Source organism: Bacillus rossius (genome assembly GCF_032445375.1).
Source record: "Bacillus rossius redtenbacheri isolate Brsri chromosome 9 unlocalized genomic scaffold, Brsri_v3 Brsri_v3_scf9_2, whole genome shotgun sequence".
NCBI lineage: Eukaryota > Metazoa > Arthropoda > Insecta > Phasmatodea > Bacillidae > Bacillus > Bacillus rossius.
In genome coordinates this window covers 6370802-6394016 of record NW_026962013.1, presented here as the reverse complement: position 1 = coordinate 6394016, position 23215 = coordinate 6370802, and the positions used below count along the sequence as shown (strand labels likewise).

General features: G+C 47.8%; 1 protein-coding gene across 1 annotated transcript in view; it reads right to left on the bottom strand.

The window, feature by feature from the left end:
- LOC134543238 (uncharacterized) overlaps positions 1 to 23215 on the bottom strand; it is a 109045-nt gene that overhangs the window by 7849 nt on the left and 77981 nt on the right. Inside the window, exon 4 of the mRNA XM_063388140.1 lies at positions 4958 to 5091. Coding sequence (XP_063244210.1) covers positions 4958 to 5091 — 134 coding nt within the window. The remainder of the gene's footprint in view (positions 1 to 4957; positions 5092 to 23215) is intronic.

Below are 23215 nucleotides of genomic sequence, written 5' to 3'. Positions count from 1 at the left end.
AGTGTCCCGTTACGCACATTGTCCCGTTCTGTGTCCCGTCACGCACATTGTACGCTTGCGCCGCATCTATCTCTCTTCCACTCGATTGGATCAACCATCGATTTGACTTTTTCGAGGCACATTAAACTTCAAACACTCCTATTCGTTTCCTACTTTTCCTATCATCGTCCTATCCTTAACAGAATAACACAGATTGGAAGAAGTTAAATAGCAAACATGTAGCCTATAAAAGTTATAGTTAAAATAATCTGTTCGTTAAAGTAATAAACATATTTGAATTAATGAGTGCAAATAAAAGTAAATTTATCAATTAAATTGTAGATTTAATTTCACTCCTTCTTTGTATCCATACAAAATAGTGATAATTCAATAAAAATGATTCAATTTTATTCATGAAAGTATGCAATCATTTCATCAATGTTTTATTATGACGTTGTCACTATAAACTAACGTCCGTAAACTGACTTTACAGACAACCATTTTTTTATATAGCTTTTCGTTTCATTGTACATAGACCCAAAACCCATCGTCAACTCAAAAGTTTATATATGTGAACACGATAACTGTCGCAAATTTTTTCACAAATCACCTACAAACTAGTATCTAGTAGTGTAGAATCTCGGTCGAGTTCTTTAATGGGCAATATCCGACCAAAGAGGTAGAAATGGGGAAGGTTTTTTTGAAAAACAGAAAAATCGCTATAACTCCAATAATATGATAAATATCACATCTGTTTGAACGTATTATAACTTTTAGTAGTGATATCCAATATATTTTGTCTGAATAAGTTTTTGATACTACCAAACATAAATTCAAGAGGTTGAAAAAACAACGGTCGGAGGACAAAAAAAATCATAACGCCCTTCGTAGGCACAACATAGAATTAGTACAAGTAATGGATAAATATTAAAATTTTTATATAAAACTTTTGTCTGAAACAATTTTTGATAATACAAACCATTACTCCAAGGGGTTCAAAAAACCAAGGATAGAAATAAGAATAAATAAAGCATCCCAACCATGTACTCTATCGAATTTATGTTTATTTTTGTTTAACTTTTTAAATATTGTTGAAAACTTTTATTTATATTAAATTTTATGTAACAAATCATAACTGCAAGAGGTGGAAATATCAAGGGCAGAAAGACAAAATGTCATTACTTTTTTAATAGATATCCTATCAAATCCGTCATGATTTATTTTCAAACTCCTAAATTTTATCTGAATCTTTTGGCTAAAACAATTTTTTATGAAACGAACTATCACCGTAAAAACAGGGGTTGAGATAAAAAAAAACATCTTCCTTAGTATCAAATTTGTCAGAATTTATTTATAACCATCTTAATATTGATTTGATGTAAGCTTTTGGACATACGCCATTGCTATGCACATGTATGTCTGTAGAAGAAAACCACAAAAAACACAAATGACAAAAACACGCACGTCGCACCTGTGTTTATGTACCATGTGCGTCTCTGCCTGAGGACGGGAGCAGATAGCAATTCCCGAAATGTTGCTTCTTTCTGTTTTTGAAAACTGTTGTGTTTGTTTCGTCTTTTCGTTTTGTCGTGTTTTTGTCTCGTTTTGACTGTAGTGCTGAATTTTTTTGGGTTCAATATTTTTGTGCTGTCATCATTTGTGGGTTTTTTTTTTCGTTATCTTCTGTTTTTGGAAAACTATTGTGTTTGTTTCGTCTTTTCGTTTTGCTGTGTTTTTTGTCTCGTTTCAACTGTTGTTCTGAATTTTTCGGGTTCGGTATTTTTGTGCTGTTATCATTTGTGGGGGTTTTTTCGTTTTGTTAGTCCATTTTTCTTTGTTTTTCTTTGTTTGTTGACCATATTCGTGTTGTGGAGTATTGTGTGGTGTTTATATCCTGAAAACAGCAATTTTTGCTTAATTTGTGTTTCATGTAGTTTTCTTCTACAGACATACATGTGCATAGCAATGGCGTATGTCCAAAAGCTTACATCAAATCATGCACTCCCATTGCACAAATTTTTCAAAGATAACATCTCAATATTACCTTAAACCTTTGTCCAGAAAACATTTTATACGACAATGCATGGGATGAAAAATAGTGTGTGGATGACAAAAATAATTGCATAACTACCTTAGTAGGCATAATATGAAATTCATGAGGCATTCAATGTTGGATGGATTAAGTTAAAAACATTCAAAATATTTTCGCTGCATTAAATATGAGAAAATGTTTAGTCGATTTTTTTTTAAAATATTGGCTTATTTAGGTTTTTATGTACATTTAAGTTCTTAAAATGTTTCAGGAGTTTATAAAAGTTTCCAAAACATTTCCAGAAGAAAAATAGTTACTTTTAAATATACTTACGCCTGTAGGCTGTGCCGAAAGGGATTTGTTTTTTGTTATTTTTCCACCCTTGTAATCCCACAGTTTTTTCAAAACCCGAACTAACAAACCTACCCCCTCTCCATCATTCCACCTTTGAACTCTTGGAGATCAGTTCGTTCCTTCGCCCCTCTTTTATTTTTTTTTCGGGCCCCACCTCCCCTTTTCGAAACTGGAGAAAAACAATCAGAACGTTTTAAGACCCTTATCGCTCTTTCTTTCGGAAGGAAGGATCGGGGGTGGTGATGAGAAATTGATTCCGGAGCAGCTTTCACTTAACCGGCTTAACAGCGCCCGGGTGTAATGGGAAACGCGGGAGAGAGAGAGAGAGAGAGAGAGAGAGATAGAGATAGAGAGTGAGAGAGGGAGGCGCGCTGTCCCAGGAGTGTTTCCGTCTTCGTCTCCCGTCTCTCCAGGGACCAGCCCTGGGTCTCTCCTATCTCCGGCGCAGGTTCCTTCAGGATCTGGCGGGGTCCCCTCGCTCCAGCCGGGAGACGTTGAAGAGGTCTGTGTTTGCCCCTGGAGAAGGTAAGGGGGTGGGGGGAAGTGTTAGCAGACCTGCTGTAGCGGGGTGTTTATTTCCAGAATCTCCCCGACAGGTTGTCAGCCCTCCGCTTCGGGCTGAGAGTCGTCAAATCTTCCCCTCTCTCCCCTTTTCCTTCCACACCTCGCCATCTTCCCCCCTCTACAGGCGTTCCTTCTTATTTATCCCCTCCCTTATCTCTCTCACTCCGCCCCCGTGGGAAATGCAATTCGACGTCGCGAAGAGGCATTTTAATTCACGGTCGGTGAACGGGAGGAGGTAAGTACGGAATGGAACGAAACCAAACAAAACAAAACACTGGAGAAAAAAAATATGGTTTGCGTGTACTTTTTTGTTCGTGGTGTTATGTTAAACTTACTTGGCATGATAAAAAAAAAATACTAACTTTTATTTTGCTCGCATTTAATTTATAGGAATAAAATAATAAAAGAACTGGAGTCATATAAATACGGTTGGTAAAGTGTAAAATCAATCAAATTAAATAAAAATTAAATAAATACTCAGTATTCAATATTAATATAACACATTATGAAATTAATTATTTTATTTATTAAAATAATTGAGGTAAAATTTAATTACTTATGAAAATCGCAAAATAGGGAGAATTTTTATAGTAATTTATTATTTAAATTATTAATTAAATAATTAAATATTAAATTATAATGGAAATAAATTATGCATATGGTAACAAAACCTCACTTGCATAAATACACTTGAACAAGTTATCAAACACAACAATTCTTATCACTTATATTCACAGTAAATAAATAATTTTAATAATGTGGACCGGTATACAGTATTGTTACGGGCGCACTAGCAAGCTAGGCCGCGAAGCATGCCAGGAACCTGAGTGGGCTTCCTAGCGGTAGACTGGCCCTGACGTCACGCGCGCATACCTTTGGGGATTAGGGAGGCCCCATCTCTCCCATCCCCTGTTCCGTCATGTAGCCCTGAGTGGCCTGGGAATCTTGCGGGCTTGCAGAGGCGGTCGCGTGTACTGGCGTGGTATTATCGACGCTGTTCTGGATGCTTCGGGCTTGGGTTCGACCCGGGATGACGCGACCCCGCCACAACCACATCAGTCCATTCCAGAAATCTGGCCAACAGTGCATGTTTTTTTTTTGCATAGTTAGGTGGCAAAGTTGGATTTTTAACTTTTTATGCAGTATGAATAAGGAAAACCAAATAGATCAAATTGAAATATTTTGGTTTTAAAGGCCAATGTGCTGCTGGTTGCTGCGTGGTATGATTTGAAAAACTTTCAGAAGAAATAAATATATAATTTTATTCGGCCTTTTAAAAACATAAAAAATTCGAAAGGCTAGGAAAAATTAAGTTTTTTTTTTCTGAAATAAATTTATTCCATATTACGCATAAGTTAGTAAAATTGCGAAATTTGCGAAAGTTCAGCCACTCGAAAAGTCGGCACATTTAACCACGTGGAATGTAAATATGAAATAGCGACCTGGAATGGGACATTCACCTTTAAAGGACCAGGAAAATGAAACAGCCAAATTGGCGCTCGACACCTGGCCTCCAGTCGCCGGTGTCTGAGTGGAGACAGAGTGTGAGAGTAACGGCAATCACGATCTTTCCTAACCTAAGTTTAAAACTAAGTGTTTTTGGGAGGGGTGTAGTTAGGTGAATCTCAGGTCGAAGCCCATATGCCTAATCATGCAGGGTTTTAGCCATGCAAGAGAGGTATCATACATCGCGGGCTAGGATGGGATTGGCCAACCATTGCAACACTTGGCAACACTGATAAAATTCTAGACTAAAAACTAGGTGAGTCGGGCCCTGGTAAAACCTTCATAGATTCATGGAAACACCACTATAATGCGCGGTGCAAAGGCATGCATTAATTAAGCAGGTTACTTACAGGAAACTGTAGATGGTTCAGGATGAAGAGTTGGACAGAGTAAAAAGATACTTATAGGAAAGGGGCCGGGATCTTGAACATTGCTGTCTATATTGTTTTGGAGCGGTGATGGTGTATTCGGGGCGACGAACGTTGATTCCTAGCGGGCTGCCAGCCAATATAGGGAACTCACCGGCGAGTCGTTGATGAGGAAGGCGATGGAGGAGGCAGGGCGCGACGGCGCCGAAGAGCAGTTGGCCTTGAGGATGTCCCCCGGGTAGTACCTGGAGCCCTCCACCTCCAGCCTCGGCGGCTCCTCGGGCAGAGCTGCAACAACCACCCTGAGTAGTGGAGCAGGTAGTACCTGGAGCCTTCCACCTCCAGCCTCGGCGGCTCCTCGGGCAGAGCTGCAACAACCACCCTGAGTAGTGGAGCAGGTAGTACCTGGAGCCCTCCACCTCCAGCCTCGGCGGCTCCTCGGGCAGAGCTGCAACAACCACCCTGAGTAGTGGAGCAGGTAGTACCTGGAGCCTTCCACCTCCAGCCTCGGCGGCTCCTCGGGCAGAGCTGCAACAACCACCCTGAGTAGTGGAGCAGGTAGTACCTGGAGCCCTCCACCTCCAGCCTCGGCGGCTCCTCGGGTAGAGCTGCAACAAGCACCCTGAGTAGTGGAGCAGGTAGTACCTGGAGCCCTCCACCTCCAGCCTCGGCGGCTCCTCGGGCAGAGCTGCAACAACCACCCTGAGTAGTGGAGCAGGTAGTACCTGGAGCCCTCCAACTCCAGTCTCGGCGGCTCCTCGGGCAGAGCTGCAACAACCACCCTGAGTAGTGGAGCAGGTAGTACCTGGAGCCCTCCACCTCCAGCCTCGGCGGCTCCTCGGGCAGAGCTGCAACAACCACCCTGAGTAGTCGAGCAGGTAGTACCTGGAGCCCTTCACCTCCAGTCTCGGCGGCTCCTCGGGCAGAGCTGCAACAACCACCCTGAGTAGTGGATCAGGTAGTACCCGGAGCCCTCCACCTCCAGCCTCGGCGGCTCCTCGGGTAGAGCTGCAACAAGCACCCTGAGTAGTGGAGCAGGTAGTACCTGGAGCCCTCCACCTCCAGCCTCGGCGGCTCCTCGGGCAGAGCTGCAACAACCACCCTGAGTAGTCGAGCAGGTAGTACCCGGAGCCCTCCACCTCCAGCCTCGGCGGCCCCTCGGGTAGAGCTGCAACAACCACCCTGAGTAGTGGATCAGGTAGTACCCGGAGCCCTCCACCTCCAGCCTCGGCGGCTCCTCGGGTAGAGCTGCAACAAGCACCCTGAGTAGTGGATCAGGTAGTACCTGGAGCCCTCCACCTCCAGCCTCGGCGGCTCCTCGGGCAGAGCTGCAACAACCACCCTGAGTAGTGGAGCAGGTAGTACCCGGAGCCCTCCACCTCCAGCCTCGGCGGCTCCTCGGGTAGAGCTGCAACAACCACCCTGAGTAGTGGAGCAGGTAGTACCCGGAGCCCTCCACCTCCAGCCTCGGCGGCTCCTCGGGTAGAGCTGCAACAAGCACCCTGAGTAGTGGAGCAGGTAGTACCTGGAGCCCTCCACCTCCAGCCTCGGCGGCTCCTCGGGCAGAGCTGCAACAACCACCCTGAGTAGTGGATCAGGTAGTACCTGGAGCCCTCCACCTCCAGCCTCGGCGGCTCCTCAGGCAGAGCTGCAACAACCACCCTGAGTAGTGGAGCAGGTAGTACCTGGAGCCCTCCACCTCCAGCCTCGGCGGCTCCTCGGGCAGAGCTGCAACAACCACCCTGAGTAGTGGAGCAGGTAGTACACGGAGCCCTCCACCTCCAGCCTCGGCGGCTCCTCGGGTAGAGCTGCAACAAGCACCCTGAGTAGTGGAGCAGGTAGTACACGGAGCCCTCCACCTCCAGCCTCGGCGGCTCCTCGGGCAGAGCTGCAACAACCACCCTGAGTAGTGGAGCAGGTAGTACACGGAGCCCTCCACCTCCAGCCTCGGCGGCTCCTCGGGTAGAGCTGCAACAAGCACCCTGAGTAGTGGAGCAGGTAGTACCTGGAGCCCTCCACCTCCAGCCTCGGCGGCTCCTCGGGCAGAGCTGCAACAACCACCCTGAGTAGTGGAGCAGGTAGTACACGGAGCCCTCCACCTCCAGCCTCGGCGGCTCCTCGGGCAGAGCTGCAACAACCACCCTGAGTAGTGGAGCAGGTAGTACCCGGAGCCCTCCACCTCCAGCCTCGGCGGCTCCTCGGGTAGAGCTGCAACAACCACCCTGAGTAGTGGAGCAGGTAGTACCCGGAGCCCTCCACCTCCAGCCTCGGCGGCTCCTCGGGTAGAGCTGCAACAACCACCCTGAGTAGTGGAGCAGGTAGTACCCGGAGCCCTCCACCTCCAGCCTCGGCGGCTCCTCGGGTAGAGCTGCAACAACCACCCAGAGTAGTGGAGCAGGTAGTACCCGGAGCCCTCCACCTCCAGCCTCGGCGGCTCCTCGGGTAGAGCTGCAACAACCACCCTGAGTAGTGGAGCAGGTAGTACCCAGAGCCCTCCACCTCCAGCCTCGGCGGCTCCTCGGGTAGAGCTGCAACAACCACCCTGAGTAGTGGAGCAGGTAGTACCCGGAGCCCACCACCTCCAGCCTCGGCGGCTCCTCGGGTAGAGCTGCAACAACCACCCTGAGTAGTGGAGCAGGTAGTACCCGGAGCCCTCCACCTCCAGCCTCGGCGGCTCCTCGGGTAGAGCTGCAACAAGCACCCTGAGTAGTGGAGCAGGTAGTACCCGGAGCCCTCCACCTCCAGCCTCGGCGGCTCCTCGGGTAGAGCTGCAACAACCACCCTGAGTAGTGGAGCAGGTAGTACCCGGAGCCCTCCACCTCCAGCCTCGGCGGCTCCTCGGGTAGAGCTGCAACAACCACCCTGAGTAGTGGAGCAGGTAGTACCTGGAGCCCTCCACCTCCAGCCTCGGCGGCTCCTCGGGCAGAGCTGCAACAACCACCCTGAGTAGTGGATCAGGTAGTACCCGGAGCCCTCCACCTCCAGCCTCGGCGGCTCCTCGGGTAGAGCTGCAACAACCACCCTGAGTAGTGGAGCAGGTAGTACCTGGAGCCCTCCACCTCCAGCCTCGGCGGCTCCTCGGGCAGAGCTGCAACAACCACCCTGAGTAGTCGAGCAGGTAGTACCTGGAGCCCTCCACCTCCAGCCTCGGCGGCTCCTCGGGCAGAGCTGCAACAACCACCCTGAGTAGTGGATCAGGTAGTACCCGGAGCCCTCCACCTCCAGCCTCGGCGGCTCCTCGGGTAGAGCTGCAACAAGCACCCTGAGTAGTGGAGCAGGTAGTACCTGGAGCCCTCTACCTCCAGCCTCGGCGGCTCCTCGGGCAGAGCTGCAACAACCACCCTGAGTAGTCGAGCAGGTAGTACCCGGAGCCCTCCACCTCCAGCCTCGGCGGCTCCTCGGGTAGAGCTGCAACAACCACCCTGAGTAGTGGAGCAGGTAGTACCCGGAGCCCTCCACCTCCAGCCTCGGCGGCTCCTCGGGTAGAGCTGCAACAAGCACCCTGAGTAGTGGAGCAGGTAGTACCTGGAGCCCTCCACCTCCAGCCTCGGCGGCTCCTCGGGCAGAGCTGCAACAACCACCCTGAGTAGTGGAGCAGGTAGTACCTGGAGCCCTCCACCTCCAGCCTCGGCGGCTCCTCGGGCAGAGCTGCAACAACCACCCTGAGTAGTCGAGCAGGTAGTACCTGGAGCCCTCCACCTCCAGCCTCGGCGGCTCCTCGGGCAGAGCTGCAACAACCACCCTGAGTAGTGGATCAGGTAGTACCCGGAGCCCTCCACCTCCAGCCTCGGCGGCTCCTCGGGTAGAGCTGCAACAAGCACCCTGAGTAGTCGAGCAGGTAGTACCTGGAGCCCTCCACCTCCAGCCTCGGCGGCTCCTCGGGCAGAGCTGCAACAACCACCCTGAGTAGTGGAGCAGGTAGTACCTGGAGCCCTCCACCTCCAGCCTCGGCGGCTCCTCGGGCAGAGCTGCAACAACCACCCTGAGTAGTGGAGCAGGTAGTACACGGAGCCCTCCAACTCCAGCCTCGGCGGCTCCTCGGGCAGTGCTGCAACAACCACCCTGAGTAGTGGAGCAGGTAGTACCTGGAGCCCTCCACCTCCAGCCTCGGCGGCTCCTCGGGCAGAGCTGCAACAAGCACCCTGAGTAGTGGATCAGGTAGTACCTGGAGCCCTCCACCTCCAGCCTCGGCGGCTCCTCGGGCAGAGCTGCAACAACCACCCTGAGTAGTGGAGCAGGTAGTACCTGGAGCCCTCCACCTCCAGCCTCGGCGGCTCCTCGGGCAGAGCTGCAACAACCACCCTGAGTAGTGGATCAGGTAGTACCTGGAGCCCTCCACCTCCAGCCTCGGCGGCTCCTCGGGCAGAGCTGCAACAACCACCCTGAGTAGTGGATCAGGTAGTACCTGGAGCCCTCCACCTCCAGCCTCGGCGGCTCCTCGGGCAGAGCTGCAACAACCACCCTGAGTAGTGGAGCAGGTAGTACCTGGAGCCCTCCACCTCCAGCCTCGGCGGCTCCTCGGGCAGAGCTGCAACAAGCACCCTGAGTAGTGGATCAGGTAGTACCTGGAGCCCTCCACCTCCAGCCTCGGCGGCTCCTCGGGCAGAGCTGCAACAACCACCCTGAGTAGTGGATCAGGTAGTACCTGGAGCCCTCCACCTCCAGCCTCGGCGGCTCCTCGGGCAGAGCTGCAACAACCACCCTGAGTAGTGGATCAGGTAGTACCTGGAGCCCTCCACCTCCAGCCTCGGCGGCTCCTCGGGCAGAGCTGCAACAAGCACCCTGAGTAGTGGATCAGGTAGTACCTGGAGCCCTCCACCTCCAGCCTCGGCGGCTCCTCGGGCAGAGCTGCAACAACCACCCTGAGTAGTGGAGCAGGTAGTACCTGGAGCCCTCCACCTCCAGCCTCGGCGGCTCCTCGGGCAGAGCTGCAACAACCACCCTGAGTAGTCGAGCAGGTAGTACCTGGAGCCCTCCACCTCCAGCCTCGGCGGCTCCTCGGGCAGAGCTGCAACAAGCACCCTGAGTAGTGGAGCAGGTAGTACCCGGAGCCCTCCACCTCCAGCCTCGGCGGCTCCTCGGGCAGAGCTGCAACAACCACCCTGAGTAGTCGAGCAGGTAGTACCTGGAGCCCTCCACCTCCAGCCTCGGCGGCTCCTCGGGCAGAGCTGCAACAACCACCCTGAGTAGTCGAGCAGGTAGTACCTGGAGCCCTCCACCTCCAGCCTCGGCGGCTCCTCGGGCAGAGCTGCAACAAGCACCCTGAGTAGTGGATCAGGTAGTACCTGGAGCCCTCCACCTCCAGCCTCGGCGGCTCCTCGGGCAGAGCTGCAACAACCACTCTGAGTAGTGGATCAGGTAGTACCTGGAGCCCTCCACCTCCAGCCTCGGCGGCTCCTCGGGCAGAGCTGCAACAACCACCCTGAGTAGTGGATCAGGTAGTACCTGGAGCCCTCCACCTCCAGCCTCGGCGGCTCCTCGGGCAGAGCTGCAACAAGCACCCTGAGTAGTGGATCAGGTAGTACCTGGAGCCCTCCACCTCCAGCCTCGGCGGCTCCTCGGGCAGAGCTGCAACAACCACCCTGAGTAGTGGAGCAGGTAGTACCTGGAGCCCTCCACCTCCAGCCTCGGCGGCTCCTCGGGCAGAGCTGCAACAACCACCCTGAGTAGTCGAGCAGGTAGTACCTGGAGCCCTCCACCTCCAGCCTCGGCGGCTCCTCGGGCAGAGCTGCAACAAGCACCCTGAGTAGTGGAGCAGGTAGTACCCGGAGCCCTCCACCTCCAGCCTCGGCGGCTCCTCGGGCAGAGCTGCAACAACCACCCTGAGTAGTCGAGCAGGTAGTACCTGGAGCCCTCCACCTCCAGCCTCGGCGGCTCCTCGGGCAGAGCTGCAACAACCACCCTGAGTAGTCGAGCAGGTAGTACCTGGAGCCCTCCACCTCCAGCCTCGGCGGCTCCTCGGGCAGAGCTGCAACAAGCACCCTGAGTAGTGGAGCAGGTAGTACCCGGAGCCCTCCACCTCCAGCCTCGGCGGCTCCTCGGGCAGAGCTGCAACAACCACCCTGAGTAGTGGAGAAGGTAGTACCTGGAGCCCTCCACCTCCAGCCTCGGCGGCTCCTCGGGCAGAGCTGCAACAAGCACCCTGAGTAGTGGAGCAGGTAGTACCTGGAGCCCTTCACCTCCAGCCTCGGCTGTTCCTCGGGCAGAGCTGCAACAACCACCCTGAGTAGTGGAGCAGTTAGTACCTGGAGCCCTCCACCTCCAGCCTCGGCGGCTCCTCGGGCAGAGCTGAAACAACCACCCTGAGTAGTGGAGCAGGTAGTACCTGGAGCCCTCCACCTCCGGCTTTGGCGGCTCCTCGGGCAGAGTGCAACAACCACCCTGAGTAGTGGAGCAGGTAGTACCTGGAGCCCTCCACCTCCAGCCTCGGCGGCTCCTCGGGCAGAGCTGCAACAACCATCCTGAGTAGTGGAGCAGGTAGTACCTGGAGCCCTCCACCTCCAGCCTCGGCGGCTCCTCGGGCAGAGCTGCAACAACCACCCTGAGTAGTGGAGCAGGTAGTACCTGGAGCCCTCCACCTCCAGCCTCGGCGGCTCCTCGGGCAGAGCTGCAACAACCACCCTGAGTAGTGGAGCAGGTAGTACCCGGAGCCCTCCACCTCCAGCCTCGGCGGCTCCTCGGGCAGAGTGCAACAACCACCCTGAGTAGTGGAGCAGGTAGTACCCGGAGCCCTCCACCTCCAGCCTCGGCGGCTCCTCGGGCAGAGCTGCAACAACCACCCTGAGTAGTGGAGCAGGTAGTACCTGGAGCCCTCCACCTCCAGCCTCGGCGGCTCCTCGGGCAGAGCTGCAACAACCACCCTGAGTAGTGGAGCAGGTAGTACCTGGAGCCCTCCACCTCCAGCCTCGGCGGCTCCTCGGGCAGAGCTGCAACAACCACCCTGAGTAGTGGAGCAGGTAGTACCCGGAGCCCTCCACCTCCAGCCTCGGCGGCTCCTCGGGTAGAGCTGCAACAAGCACCCTGAGTAGTGGAGCAGGTAGTACCTGGAGCCCTCCACCTCCAGCCTCGGCGGCTCCTCGGGTAGAGCTGCAACAACCACCCTGAGTAGTGGAGCAGGTAGTACCTGGAGCCCTCCACCTCCAGCCTCGGCGGCTCCTCGGGTAGAGCTGCAACAACCACCCTGAGTAGTGGAGCAGGTAGTACCTGGAGCCCTCCACCTCCAGCCTCGGCGGCTCCTCGGGCAGAGCTGCAACAACCACCCTGAGTAGTGGAGCAGGTAGTACCTGGAGCCCTCCACCTCCAGCCTCGGCGGCTCCTCGGGTAGAGCTGCAACAAGCACCCTGAGTAGTGGAGCAGGTAGTACCTGGAGCCCTCCACCTCCAGCCTCGGCGGCTCCTCGGGCAGAGCTGCAACAACCACCCTGAGTAGTGGAGCAGGTAGTACCTGGAGCCCTCCACCTCCAGCCTCGGCGGCTCCTCGGGTAGAGCTGCAACAAGCACCCTGAGTAGTGGAGCAGGTAGTACCTGGAGCCCTCCACCTCCAGCCTCGGCGGCTCCTCGGGCAGAGCTGCAACAACCACCCTGAGTAGTGGAGCAGGTAGTACCTGGAGCCCTCCACCTCCAGCCTCGGCGGCTCCTCGGGTAGAGCTGCAACAACCACCCTGAGTAGTGGAGCAGGTAGTACCTGGAGCCCTCCACCTCCAGCCTCGGCGGCTCCTCGGGCAGAGCTGCAACAACCACCCTGAGTAGTGGAGCAGGTAGTACCTGGAGCCCTCCACCTCCAGCCTCGGCGGCTCCTCGGGTAGAGCTGCAACAAGCACCCTGAGTAGTGGAGCAGGTAGTACCTGGAGCCCTCCACCTCCAGCCTCGGCGGCTCCTCGGGCAGAGCTGCAACAACCACCCTGAGTAGTGGAGCAGGTAGTACCTGGAGCCCTCCACCTCCAGCCTCGGCGGCTCCTCGGGTAGAGCTGCAACAAGCACCCTGAGTAGTGGAGCAGGTAGTACCTGGAGCCCTCCACCTCCAGCCTCGGCGGCTCCTCGGGCAGAGCTGCAACAACCACCCTGAGTAGTGGAGCAGGTAGTACCTGGAGCCCTCCACCTCCAGCCTCGGCGGCTCCTCGGGTAGAGCTGCAACAACCACCCTGAGTAGTGGAGCAGGTAGTACCTGGAGCCCTCCACCTCCAGCCTCGGCGGCTCCTCGGGCAGAGCTGCAACAACCACCCTGAGTAGTGGAGCAGGTAGTACCTGGAGCCCTCCACCTCCAGCCTCGGCGGCTCCTCGGGTAGAGCTGCAACAAGCACCCTGAGTAGTGGAGCAGGTAGTACCTGGAGCCCTCCACCTCCAGCCTCGGCGGCTCCTCGGGCAGAGCTGCAACAACCACCCTGAGTAGTGGAGCAGGTAGTACCTGGAGCCCTCCACCTCCAGCCTCGGCGGCTCCTCGGGTAGAGCTGCAACAAGCACCCTGAGTAGTGGAGCAGGTAGTACCTGGAGCCCTCCACCTCCAGCCTCGGCGGCTCCTCGGGCAGAGCTGCAACAACCACCCTGAGTAGTGGAGCAGGTAGTACCCGGAGCCCTCCACCTCCAGCCTCGGCGGCTCCTCGGGTAGAGCTGCAACAAGCACCCTGAGTAGTGGAGCAGGTAGTACCTGGAGCCCTCCACCTTCAGTCTCGGCGGCTCCTCGGGCAGAGCTGCAACTACCACCCTGAGTAGTGGAGCGCCATGCATCAGTACTGGCGGCCAGAGTCTTCTTTCCTAGTGACATGAAATACCTTTCGAGTACACAACATTCCACAAACTTACTGTTTCTTTTGCCAATCAGTGACTTTTAAAATATTTCTGAAATATTTTGCAAACAATTGTAATAATATTTATATAGTAATGTAACTAGGATTATTCGGTGTGATAACTACCATAAAGGACTGAAAAACGGTCAAAGTATCAATTAAAAGTACCGGCATAAATAAAAAGTACTCGATATCGAAAACTTATTATTATGTTTACCGTGTCCCTATACATATACACCATGTCCTCTCTGCTCTACCGCAGAAACCTTATCCTGCCTCTCAACATTATAACCTCCGAGGCGAATATGCCTCTATCCATGCCGCCGGAGATTTGTGTTTGGTTGGGGGGGGGGGGGGCGTTTCCGTCGTCCGCTACGCTACGTGGGTGCAGGGTTCAAGTCCAGCGAAGTTCTCTTGAACAAAAAAAAAACTGTGCTTACTTGTTTGCAAGTCAGGTAAATACCAGAATGTTTGAGGGCAGATTCGGCTCTTAACTTTCGTTTCCCTCGTCGAGTCCTTTGAAAATGACGCTATTTTTCTTACACATTTCGCAGCAAGACAGGATGAATAAGGGTTGAATGGTATATACGGGGGGTGGGGGGGGATAGGAATCAGTAAAGTGGAGGGATGAAGGTCATGATCGAGGGCAGGAAAAATATAAAAAAAATTCTCTCTCTCTCTCTCTCTCTCTCTCTCTCTCTCTCTCTCTATCCCAAAAACCTGCCACCTATCGGAAACGCGGCAATCCATTGGCCCTGGGCAGTCGCCCCCCCCCCCCCTCCCCTCCACAACCGTGTGAAATGCGCGCCTCATATTTCAGCCCTCGCTCGCTCTGGGGCTCTTGTGCGACTTCCTTTTTCCCCCCCAGCCCTCGTCCTTCTTAAACCCTCACCCGTAATCCCCTGGGGGTGCGGTGCGCTCGACGCGGTCTCGCAGTGATACTCAGTTAGATTGCCCCTCGGTGCGACCCCCGGGACTCCCTGCTCGTGTCGGGGGGTAGGGGGGTAGGGGGGTGCGCATAAACACGCCGGTGTCGACGTCGTGGCTTTAGCGTCGCGGCGCGCCGAGCCGGAGAACTTATCGCTCGGAGCTCGACACGGCGTGTTGGAGGGTGAGGAGGGAGGGGGCTGGCTGGCTAGAGCGACCCGATCCGGTATGGGGAAAAAAAATAATACCTCACCGAAAGTAGAAAAAAAATATACCTCGGGCTTCTTCGCTGTAAATTTTTTTTTATTTTTAAATTTTGTGCATATACATGAAAACAACTGTACCACTTATATAGCTATATTAGTGATACATACATGTATATATTATACACATTATACATGAGTGATAGTTTTCCATGGTTAAAAAATATTATTCTCGAATGAAACCTGAATATAATTATAAATTATTGGCTTTTTTTTTTTTTTTTTTTTTTAGGAAATAATACTCAGTGTTATTTATAAAAAGGGTTTTTCGTACATGCAAAACTAACCATAGCCATGTGTTGTGTACAATGTGCAAACTATTTCTTGGCAACTGGTTTCCAAAGGAAGGTTTTTGTGAAAAGTGTAGATGATAATTTTTCTGTGCTGCAGTGGAACATGATTTCGCTTCCCTCCCTCCTTTCCTGTTCTATTTATCGCCCCCCCCCCCTCCAACAAACTTTTTTTTTTTTACTTTTGAAAGCAACAAGGGTTTACAAATCAGGCTTTTCCCCCCCGTACAGCTCAACGCGTTGCGTGTTGAAGTTGCTGGCTGTCCGGTACGCAGGGCAGAGACACGCGTTTTGCTATCCATCGGGATATGTAATCCATCTCGAGCACCACGCTATTTTTTTTTATCAGTACGAAGCGGCTTGTGTATGAACTGCACTGGGGGAAAAAAAAATAGGATGTCTGTAAAGTCGGTTTACGGACGATAGTTTAACGTGACAACGTCATAACAAAACATTGATGAAATGATTGCATACTTTTATGAATAAAATTGTATCATTTTATTGAATTATCACTATTTTGTATGGATACAAAGAAGGAGTGAAATGAAATCTGCAATTTAATTGATAAATTTACTTTTATTTGCCTTCATTAATTCAAATATGTTTATTACTTTAACGAAGAGTTTAATTTTAACTATAACATTTATACTTGTTTGCTATTTAACTTCTTCCAATCTGTGTTATTCTGTTAAGGATAGGACGATGATAGGAAAAGTAGGAAACGAATGGGAGTGTTTCAATTTTAATGTGCCTCGAAAAAGTCAAATCGATGGTTGTTCCAATCGAATTCCAGTGGAATATAGATAGATGCGGCGCAAGCGTACAATGAGCGTAATGGGACACGGCGTAACGGGACAATGTGGGTAACGGGGCACTTTTTCGTGTGTGCAGCCGGTGTTCATTGATTTATTAGACGTTGTCACGTCAAAAAAAAAAAAGAGTGAGTGGCCGTCACGAGCGTTAGGTAGTGAAACTTCACGGTTAAGATGGATAGGAAATTTAAAGTTTTTTTTTGTTAATTTTAAAACACTCATATTTGTGCATCTAAAATATACCTTTAAATGTGTACTAGTGTCTTGCAGTGTCTTCAATGGAATCTAAGGATGAACGAATTACAAACTGAAAACATCTGTACAATTTGTCACAATTCTTATGCTAACACCGTATCAAACATCAGAGTTATATGAATTGTAATTTTGTACAACACATGATTATGGTTTTTTTTGCATATGTTAAAACGTATTGTGTGTTTTAATTAATGTTACATTCAAGCATTATTTTTTAAACACTCGAATATTCAAAAATTTGACTTTATTTTGTTTTAATGTGCTTCTTATGTCACAATTAATACTGAAAAGCTGTTCAGGAAATGGTTAACAAGTATTTTTAACTATTGGAGGTATTGGGACAACACAAAGCATAAATTCCCGGGTTAGAATCCAAACCCAGTATTACTGCGAACACTATGTTGTAGTGATAGAGTTGTTTTCATGTAAATGTACAATTTCACAAATATCTGTAAGTTTATATGAATATTTATGTTCCATTTACAAAAAAACAAATTTCCGTGTGTGGTTTGGCTTGCCTGTGGCTGACTGATTATGTCTTGGTTATTCATTCATCAAGTCATCAGCAATAAGGTTTTCCCTCGTCACTGAAGAAAACGGGCAAGTGGCAAAACTGCAGTTAGAATAATTTTTCAGTATGTATCAATGGATATTTAAGCATAGCCTATGTTCTATTGCCATTTTAACTAATCTAAATAAATATTTCATGTTACTTTTTGTCGAGTAAAAGATTTAGTATTGGTTTATGTGAATTATTTTTCCCGAACTGAAGTTTGAACTATCTGTATACATACAAATGAAAATTTTTCCTTCGTTCAAAATCTTAAATCTCAGAAAGTTCTTCACCGATTGCTTTGAAATTTTGACGCAACATAGCATTCGAATACGCGCGTGTTTTTATGTACCTATATCACACCTGTGACAGTTAAAAAGATAGATAAAAATGTAGATAGGTAAAAACATAGGTTTTTAAATTTCCATTGCTATAGAGTGACATGTATATATATATATATATATATATATATATATATATATATATCGATACAGATATATTGCAGAGGGAGATATAGAGATAGAGAGATAAAGATAGAAGTAGATGTATATGTTGATATAGATATAGAGATATATAGGCATACATAGAGCTAGAGAGGAGATAGAGATGTTTTGTGTATGTGTACCTACTTAAAGAAATTCCAAAAAAAAAAAAAAAATTGATTGAAGCATTGAAACACATGTCGGGCATTAGATATTTTTTAAAATAAAACGTCAAGTAGTTCTTAATTAGTTTTGATAGCGGCGAGTATGAAATACCGACGTCTATCCTCGCCATTCTAAAAAGGGTGGAGAAACAAGACGCGGAGATTTGGAGGGACATGTCGAAGCAAAGAGTTGACAGAAGAGCCCCAAAGCTCTGCAAGATGGCGCCAAGAGTAAGTACCGGCGGTGCTGCGGCACTGAAATGAACGGAACATTAATTCAATGCTCGTTTAATTACTCATTGCGTCGCGAGCGCTGCAAGATGAAGACTCCCGTCGTTTCATCAACTGGTTGTTTAATTTTCCCAGTTTCTCAGCAGGGATCTGCCCGGGAAACTAAAATCCACTGCATTCAAAGTAGCCGTATCCAGTATAATACACTCTCTGACTCGCGTTCGGATAACTGACTCAGTTGCAGTAGTGGCAGAAGGTAGTTAAGTATCTTCATCACTACGCGACCCACCGAAGAAGGTATTAAAGGGCTAGCGGTGATAGAAAGAGGGGAAGAGGGGGGCGGACACAAAAAGAAAAACTTAATTAAACTGCGGATATAATTAACGTCTTCGAAAGGGTTCCGTGAAACCCCCTTCCCAAAGGTTTTGGGAATAGCTAACGCGGACGAGCGAAGCGGTTTATCAGTGAGAACCCGGAGCAGCCGGAAAACTAAATGAGAAAATGGCGATTTCTCACGCGCGCGTGTGCTTGGCGGAGTTGGGCGTGGGTGAAGAGGGGGGGGGGAAGGGGAAACCCTTTTATTTTTCAAAACTATGAAATTGGCTTTTGCAACCAGGGCGCCAAGTTTCGGCGCAGATTATGAGCGCAAAAGGGAGACTTTGCAAAGTCGACACGGCAACACTGTTAGATAGCGGCGGCGCGAAGATGGCGTGGTTTACGAGGATAGGGAGAGAAACCAGAGAAGCAGAAAGAGAGAGATAGAGATTCGCGCCACGCCTGCGATAACTCCTCAGCTGACGAAGCAGACCCGCCGAGCAGAGCAGCGGCGTGGAACAGTCCGTATCTTGAGGACGTGGAGGGGGAGAGTTGGCATTGCCCTCCTTGTGACGTCAACACAGGGGCTTGGGGAACCACGTAGGTAGCAAGTATATTATTCATTTATTTTCATTATTATTGAAAATGATCTCCATTATTCTACTTAGTTAAACAATTAACTTTGTACATGTGTTTATATATTCATATTGCGTACTGATTATTTATTTAAATTTCGTAATTTGATTGAATTTATACTTTACAGAACGTATTCATAATATCACTCCAGTCATTTTATTTTTGACGTGACAACGTCTAATAAATCGATGAACGCCGGCTGCACGCACGAAAAAGTGTCCCGTTACGCACATTGTCCCGTTACGCTCATTGTACGCTTGCGCCGCATTTATCTCTCTTCCACTCGATTGGAACAACCATCGATTGGACTTTTTCGATGCACATTAAACATGAAACACTCCCATTCGTTTCCTACTTTTCCTATCATCGTCCTATCCTTAACAGAATAACACAGATTGGAAGAAGTTAAATAGCAAACATGTATAAAAGTTATAGTTAAAATAATCTCTTCGTTAAAGTAATAAACATATTTGAATTAATGAGTGCAAATAAAAGTAAATTTATCAATTAAATTGTAAATTTCATTTCACTCCTTCTTTGTATCCATACAAACTAGTGATAATTCAATAAAAATGATTCCATTTTATTCATAAAAGTATGCAATAATTTCATCAATGGTTTATTTATGACGTTGTCACGTTAAACTATCGTCCGTAAACCGACTTTACAGACGATTTTTTTTATATCTAATAATTTTTTTATCACGCCGGGCGAGGAGTATATCTTTCTGACGCGCGTGCGTTAAGTACACGCACCCGGGCGGACGCGAGTCGACAAGACGGTTTTGGTCTGGACGTCGCGTCGCCGGCAGATCAGCCCGAGGGGCTGTGGGCACAGGGGCCTGGCTATCTGCTCGGCGCAGTCACGAGGGATGGGACGGTTGTTTGGTGTCGCGGGTGTGTTTGATGCCTGCCTCTCCCCCAACTCCTTCCCTTGTCACCCTAGCTCACAACAATTCCCCCCTCCCTCCTACACGCTCCCCCAACAGCCGTGACGCAAGTCGTGGGACCAGGTGTTAGCTCGAGGCAGTGTAAACCACGGCGGCTGTTTGCTCAGGCGGCCGCCAGGCGGCAGCACCTGCCACGTGGCGCTGCGCGGTGCCAGCGACTAACACACTGTGTGTCTCGAGAAGCCTTCATTTCACAGACGAGAGAGCCAAACGCCCGTTCGTGCATCTTCGGGTTTTATTTTGTTCATTGTAAATAAATATGACGGTGTTGATAAAAGTCCATGAATGTTTATTTTGGACAACTCATGATAACTAATGGTCAATTAGGTTAGGTTAGCTACATTATAAATACTTTAAAACATCATGTACGGTTGATTTGGTTAGGATAGCTACATTAAAGATACCGTGAAATAATGTAAACGGTTTCCTAGCCCTGGGTAGCTATATATTAAAAAGTTATTTGCTAAGCAACCATAAAATGATTTTACATTATTTTTTATGTAGCTATACTTACCTAATATAACCAACCATCCACAATGTTTTAAAGTATTTATAATGTAGCTAACCTATATCCTAATCGACCGCAAAATTTCATGCCACACCGGTTTATACAATGAGATAGAACGGGTTGGGGGGGGGGGGGGGGGGTAAGCGAGCATGAACTTCGGGGAACTTCGGGTGTCGCTCTCTCGTCTGTGAAATGAAGGCTTCCGTCTCACTGGCGCACACTGCCAACATTAAAAAAAATCTATCATCAGTCATGGGGACTGACGACAGAAGTAAAAACTTAAAATTTTGTTTTTAAATGTGTAATATGAATCATTTATACGTCAAATGTACGCAAGAAAATGATTTTTGGTATTATACCTATCACTAGCATGTCGGTGACGCGAACCTATAAGTTTTTCCCCTACCAATAATACCTTTAAAACTAGAAGAAATGAAGTTTTTTCATTGAAAGAATAAAAAAATTTTAACTTAAATCTACAAATTATCAACATTATCTCTAATAAATCAATAACCTGACATTTGAAGAAATTCACATCGTTAATAAATAAACAAAAGGAAAAAAAAACATAACCTCAACTTAACTACCTACTAAAAAATATCCAATACTCGCAATATGTACCACACAATAACGTTAAAATTTCCTTGGAAAATAAAGAATAAAATTAAAAACTTGTATCTTTAAAAATAGAATAAATTAAGTTTTATCCGTGAAATATAAAAAAAATTAACACGTCACGTGACCATGTCACTTCAAAAAGATATTGTTTCGTATACCATCTTTTATTTTTAATCTAAGATTTTTTTTTTGTGTAAACATGAAACGTTTTCGGTATACGTACTGTATTTGGTAGGAAATAGGAACGGGAAAAAAGTCAATGAACGGAAATGTGACACATTGATGGCGAACCCGCGTGTAGCAAACATAAACCCGCATACGGACAAGTTCGTTAGTATTAAATGTGAACACCAAACGTATTGGTGTGACGAATGAAAGTTTTGTGATAGTGAAACTAACCTGGAATATATTTGGTAAACTGAAATAGTCGCAGTAAAGATTAATATCATTCATATAAATTTAAAAAAATATTAAATTTTAAATGTGTGTTTAAAAATTGTGGTTATTTTTTGGTGTATATCTGGCAGCAGAGCTTCGTTTTGCAATGTTAAGAATTGCAATGACAACGACAGTTACGACCATTATATTATTATTATCAACACCGTGTTTGCCTATTTAGGAAAAATTAAATTGAAACTTTGATAAAAAAAAATTACACTTCACATGAACAACGTAAGGACAGAAAAATCAGGTGTGATATATTTAATATGTTATTGTGTTTTTTTGGAGGAATTTATGTCTGCTTTTTTTTTACGTGAATTCGATGAACGTCTTATATGTTTCGTTCGAAGGGATCATGACAGAATCTTGGCGACACGAAAACAGGATACTTTGAAACGCCCACTACGGTCAAACTTTACACTCGAGGCTAATAATAACTACACCATCGTAAAGCCCGCTCTGACGTCAAGGCTCAACCCCCTCCCCCTCCAAAACGGGTCCCCGTCAATGACGTCACGGCGAGGCTAGCGCACAGTCGCAAGCGAGCCAGCAGCGCAAGTACTCGGTCGATTTGCTCCAAACAACTTTTATTATTTTCGTTAGAGTATAAACTACGTTTTGTAAACAAAAAAAATTGGTTGTCCGTAAAGTCGGTTTACGGACGATAGTTTAACGTGACAACGTCATAACAAAACATTGATGAAATTATTGCATACTTTTATGAATAAAATTGAATCATTTTTTAATTGAATTATCAGTATTTTGTATGGATACAAAGGAGGAGTGAAATGAAATCTACAATTTAATTGATAAATTTACTTTTATTTGCACTCATTAATTCAAATATGTTTATTACTTTAACGAAGAGATTATTTTAACTATAACTTTTATAGATGTTTGATATTGAACTTCTTCCAATCTGTGTTATTCTATTAAGGATAGGACGATGATAGGAAAAGTAGGAAACGAAAGTGAGTGTTTCAAGTTTAATGTGCCTCGAAAAAGTCAAATCGATGGTTGTTCCAATCGAGTGGAAGAGAGACAGATGCGGCGCAAGCGTACAATGAGCGCAACGGGACACCACGTAACGGGACAATGTGCGTTACGGAACCCTTTTTTCGTGCGTGCAGCCGGCGTTCATCGATTTATTAGACGTTGTCACGTCAAAAAAGGTAGAATCGTCTGCGTATCGCGGATGGTCGAGTGCATGTCTCCTGTCGGCAAATCACAGCAGTTCTATGCGGAAGAGAGTGCTTCCTAATGGTCCGGCCAAATAAGGAAATGGCTTCTCCCTCTCTCATATGCACAGGAAGAAAAACTCTACTTTTACAAAAAAATTCCTTTGAAAACCAGTTGTCAAGAAATAGTTTGAAATACTACAATACAAGTATTTTAATTTCATACAACACATGGCTATGTTTTTTTGTATATATGAAATACGTTTTTCGAGTTTACCTGTACTGAGTATTTCTTAACAAAATTGGTAAATAATTTTATATTTTAAATGAATTTTCATTCAAGCAAAACCTTTTTTGAACCACAGTAAATATATTTTGTTTTATTAAGCTTATTATTGTGCGCAGTTTACACTGGAAAGCTATTAAGGGAACGGTTTACAAATAACTTCAACTGCCGGAGGTACTGGGACAACACAAAGTATGAATGCCCGCGTAATATTCCTAAACTAGCATTACTGCGAACACTATATTGTAGTGATGCAGTTGTTTTAAATGTTAAAGTACGGATGTACAAATCTCTGCAATTCAACATGAATACTGACAAAAACTTTAACGTCAAATTATTTAAACAGGTGGATAAAAAGAGTCACTTCCAAATACCTAAATTTCTGGATGTGAATCACACACATACGTTCTGCACCCGCAGCTATATTTCGCTGCCTGAATCGTAAAAGTTGCCAGCCACCATCAAGCGCAGATGGCAGAGCAGCACGAATCAGGAATTTTTGAACTATTAGAAACAGCTCTGATAGAACTCGGGCTTTGAACCAGATTTTCGAGAAGGAATTTTTATTAAAATAGCTACTGCCCAACTGGTTAAATATCCCCCAAAATTTAATACTATAAATTTTTTCCGCTCACGACAGAAGTTATACTTTTATGGAATTACTAAAAATATTAAAATGAAATATTTAAAACACGCATTATAATGCTAAATATATGTTTGTA